The 5,103-nt window shown below is 38.8% G+C and overlaps 1 protein-coding gene across 1 annotated transcript; it reads right to left on the reverse strand.

Moving 5' to 3' along the window:
* Positions 1-959: 959 nt before the first annotated feature.
* FOXG1 (forkhead box G1) lies at positions 960-2,264 on the reverse strand. Its single transcript, XM_053689773.1, has one exon. The coding sequence runs from the start codon at positions 2,262-2,264 to the stop codon at positions 960-962; it is 1,305 nt and encodes a 434-aa protein (XP_053545748.1).
* Positions 2,265-5,103: the final 2,839 nt, after the last annotated feature.

Consider the following 5,103-nt stretch of genomic DNA (forward strand, 5'->3'; position numbering starts at 1 on the left):
TATTTCTGTGTCTTCATAGTAAACATTTGTATAAGTGACAAACACGGGCATATGACCACATTATCACAATCAAGAAATTTTAAGACAACAATAACAATCACTCGAATGTATGCATTTTTACTCAACACGGGTTATACATATTTTGCAAGATTTACCTAGAAGTACAATCGGTTTTAACGATTCACTACATAAAAAATAGGTGACCGACCGGTTAGTGAGCACATACACCAAAATATACACAACACAAACTGAAGGCAGTATTCATTTGTCCCCCTTATTTTTTTATGTTTTATTTTTTGCAATGGTCAGTGCTGCCAACTCAAATGTACATACAGATCACTTCATGTATTTATTTTTTTACTGTTCAAAAATCTGACTGCATGATGTAAAATAAACCCAATCTTTGGTCTATAAAGTAAACAAAATCCCATCTCTTATTATGGTGAGATGATAATGAAACAATGGTCAGAATATAGGCATTATGCAATTGTACTTTTAATAACAATTAAATAGAAAATAGTATTTGCATCTTTTCATTGTGCAGTTTACTAATCATGTATTTTTTTTTTTTTTAAAGGTTACTACAGCCAGTGAGTTTATGAAAACTTATAATACTGAAGATATAGAATTCTGGCCACTATCGGTTAGAAAACTGTTTTGAATAAAACAATTGCAGTCACTATTTTGAGTTAAAATGTACATTCCGCAATAGATTTGACTCTTACATTTCAGTAGCTCTGTTTCCAACATCATCACCTGTATTGACACCACGCCTTATCTGAATAATATAGAACCCTAGAGACTGAACAAACGTACACAAAATATGGGGGACTTCATAAAAAATACCTGGACTTGTCTTTTTTCTTATTTTTTTTTTGTTCGCTTGCTTGTTTCTTTTTACTTTCATGTACAATTTAAATGTGTGTAAAATGTTCACTTACAGTCTACTCCCCTGGATGTTAATGTATCAAAGAGTTGGATGAAGAACCCTGATTTGGATGTGTGAAATAATCAGAAAGTCCTCCAGATAGTCCTGTTGTAAAACTTGGCAAAGAAGGTCTTAGGGACTCACAGGGAAGGGTGGAAGGAGCCTGGGGCGAGGAGGATGAAGAAGCTGCTCTGGCCGTCATTGAAGTGCTGCTTTGAGAAGTTATTGGGTGAGGTACATGGGGAAAAAAGTAGCCTGTTTGTCCAGCTAAAAGGTTCACAGAGCAAGGGTTCAAGGAATAGGTACCAGAGCAAGGTACTGGCAGCCCACATGGCACTGAGGCAGCCAGAGCAGCTGCTGTGAGATGATGGGTGGCATAGGGTATATCCCCATTGACAAGTCTGTCTACACTCAGGCCATTGGACGTGGAAAATGAATGATTGTTGGCCAATGAATTCTGAGTCAACACTGAACTGTAGGGCATGGGGTGGCTGGGGTAGGCTGAGGTTGTCCCATTGTAGCTCAAAGTGCTGCTGGCCCTTGGGTGATGCAAAGAAAGAAAAGGTGACATAGGCCAATACAAGGAGCCAGCCCTATCCATAAAAGTCAGTCCTGTGGAGGTGAGCCTGGCCCCTCGTTTGAAAGCCAATTTAGCCCTAGATGTTGTAGATCTCCTGCGTAGTTTCCCAGTGGTCCCACCAATAAAGACATCATCACTACTAGGGTCCAACATCCAGTAGTTCCCTTTCCCAGGATCATCGTAGTGGCGGGGGACTTTGACAAAACACTTGTTCAAGCTGAGGTTATGCCTGATGGAGTTCTGCCAGCCTTGTTTGTTCTCCCGGTAATATGGGAAGTTTTTCATGATAAACTCATAGATCCCATTGAGGGTCAGGCGCTTCTCTGGGCTCTGGCGGATGGCCATCATGATCAAGGCATTGTAAGAAAAGGGGGGCTTCTCGTATTTGCCGTTCTTCTTTTCCCCTTCCTTTCCACTCTCTCCATCCTTCCCACCACCATCCACCTTTTTCTCATCAGACTTTTCCTTTTCTTCCACTCCAGGAAGCTCGGAGGAAGCAGGGTCTATTTTCCCAGGTGGCAAGCTTTCAGTTTTCACCTCCAGGAGGGTTTTGTCTAGCTCGTCCTCTTCCTGCACCGGTCTGTGGTGTGATTGAAGGTGGTGTGCTTGTTGGGAAAGCTGGTGGTGGTGGTGGTGGTGATGATGGTGAGGCGGAGGGTGGTTGTCATTTTGCACAGCTTCTGGCACCAGGCTGTTGATACTGAATGATGACTTAGGGATCATTTTGACTTCTTTTCTCTCCCCCATGTCCAACATATCACAAAAGAGGGGAGCAATGCACTCAAGTAAAGTTGCAGAAACAAGAACAGGAGAAGCTGGAGCAGCGCAGGAGGCTCTCTCGTACCAATGTCTCCAAACACAGGTAAGTCATGTAGCAAAAAAAAAACAACAAAAAAAAACCCCAACAAAATTCACATAATATTGGTAGTAATTATATACTTATAAATATATACATATATAAATATATTCAGATGAAGCCAGGGGAGAAAATGAATCAACTACTTCATGTCTCTTCAAAATAAACACAACAACCTCCCCTCTCAGCAACTAGAGTAGACAGCTATAGCTACAATTAATTCCAGACCCAGAGACACCAGCCTGTAAAAAAAAAGAAGAATTCGGTTTAACCTTTGGGTTCTGGAACCAATAGGAGAACACTAAGCGTCAAAGCGTCTTTTATTTCTCTGTCCAATCCGGAGCCAGAGATGACTCTGAACTCAGCCCCGGTGTTCTTACTCCGCCCCTTCACCTCCCCCAACTCCTTGAGCTGCGGAGGGATCTGGGAAGGAGTCTGTTCGTTTCTCTTCCCCTCCCCCTCTTTTTTTTTTCCCAAACGTGTTCACCCTCCCTTTCTCTTACTAAATATCTGCCATTGCTTTCTTCCCACTGTATTGGACCATTTTAGTTTTTTTTTACGTCAATATTTTCTCTTATTGATTAAAGTTTGTTTATACCTTTCTTTTAGGGGGAAAATAATCATGAAGCAAAGAAAATAGATGAGCCGAGGGACTACTTTTCCAGCCATTGGACTGAGTATTTCTTAACAATTGCAGTGATTGCATTTATCCATGTAACGTTATGCAATGGATGATCATTTATTTTATTTTACTTTTGTATTATTGCTTCTGAATAGGTGAAAGCTCCAGGTGAAATTGTGTGTATCATTTTTTTTGTGTGTGCATAAATTCCTCCAGGCAACATTAACAAAAACTCAGTGACATGTGGCTTGGCTTGGGGACAGGGCAGGCTTCCTCTGGTACAGAAATATGTAAATATTAATGGTTTGACACATCCCATAACCTTGATTATCGTTAAAAAACTGTAGAATGATGATTATTATTATTATTATAAATTCATGAGATAGAATCTTCACCCTCTTCCCTTGATTATTGCAGTGATTAATATTATGTATGCATGACACGTGAACCTTGATTATTTGGGAATCCATAGTCAGAAACATCTCAGGGACCTGCCACTCAGCCCTACTGTAGCCTTTGTGTATGCAGAGTATTTACTGCGTTATATTGCTGTTGTTTGTATACTCATTAACAATTCTTCATCTTCAGCAAGAGATTTCGTTGCTTGTAATTTAATGACTAAGTGTTAGAACAGTGGGCGATCGCCTTGTATTTACTGTGTGTGTGTGCTTATTGCTTGCTAACCCCAGCGGTGTTACATAAATAAACTGATCCATATGAACATGGGGTTGCCCCCTGGTTTTACAGTCTGGCAAGAGGGGTGCCCAGCTAAATTATTGTTGTGTGCATGAGAGGTGCAATATCCAGGTAATGACTGTGTGTACAGACCAATTATATTGTATTGACTCTATTTAGGATTAGTATAAGGTACTTCAGTGTATGTGCAAATTGATCATTGTATGCATTATTGCCTGTGCTTATAATAATATACAAGAAAAGAATGTGTGTTCAAATTACTGGCATATCTGGTAGAAGGTGAAATATTCAGGAGTGTGTGCAGAATAATGATATTGTATTTGGTGTGATGAGTTGTAATAACCAGGTACCAGGTTTGTGAGCACACATCTGCAGTATGACTGTATGGATTATATTTTATTCAGTACATTGATTTGTAATATCAAGTTACTGTGTGTGTATGATTGCAAAGTGTTTATGTCTCTGTTAAATGTGTGTATTGTGGTGTGATAATACAGCTACTGATAGTATGCACACATGGGTGAGGTATTACTATTTTATATGTATATGTACAATGTCTACATATTGATAGGAATGTTTTTATGTAAACGAATTGTATTTCATTCGGTGTGTTAATGCGGCTACTTTGTGTGTGCAGGATAATTATATTGTATCTATGATTTGAAGTACAAATTGAAGGAGTTGGTTTTTTTGCAATATATTTATTAATCATGTGTTTTCCCAAGTCTAATATACAGATACTGCCCACGCGTCTATTTATTATGTATTTGGGGTGCACTAAATAAAATCTGCCACTATATTAGTTGGATAATGATTGATATTATGTTTGCAATATACATGTACTGTCTGTATTTTTTTTTCAGTGGGACTGATAGTGTGTTATTATGAGGTGCACAATATTTGAGCTGGCTGTGTGTGCAAAATGATTATATGTGTGTTTAAGAAGAACAGTATAAAGGCACTGTGTGTGTGTGTTTTATGAGGTGCAATGCAAAGTGCTGGCTGGGCTGTGGCTATGGAAAATAATGAATACAACTGTGCAATCTAAACATACAGTGAATATAAGTGTATTTATTATTGTGTGCTTGAGATTCATGTTATAGGAGGTGAGATGCAGTATACAGTAAAAGTGTGTACAGAGTGATTATAATTTTGTGATGAATAACGTTATGTTTAAGTTGTCTGGGTCCTTCAAAATGATTCTAATTATATTATGAGTGTAAGAGCTGGCTACAAGTTATAATGAATATACATTTGTATTATATGTATGTGATGCAACATGTAGACACTGTGTGTTTGTGTGCCAAGTGCACTATCTATCTATGTTACTGTGATTTCAATTCCCCAGCATTGTGTATGGCAGAGCTACAAATACCCTATGTAAGCAGACACCACAAACCTCTCTCCCATAACACAACATT

This window comes from Bombina bombina, chromosome 1 (genome assembly GCF_027579735.1).
Source record: "Bombina bombina isolate aBomBom1 chromosome 1, aBomBom1.pri, whole genome shotgun sequence".
Lineage (NCBI taxonomy): Eukaryota > Metazoa > Chordata > Amphibia > Anura > Bombinatoridae > Bombina > Bombina bombina.

Coding starts and splice junctions, on each gene's coding strand:
- FOXG1 (XM_053689773.1), bottom strand. CDS start 2,264: ATGTTGGACATGGGGGAGAGAAAAGAAGTCAAAATGATCCCTAAGTCA.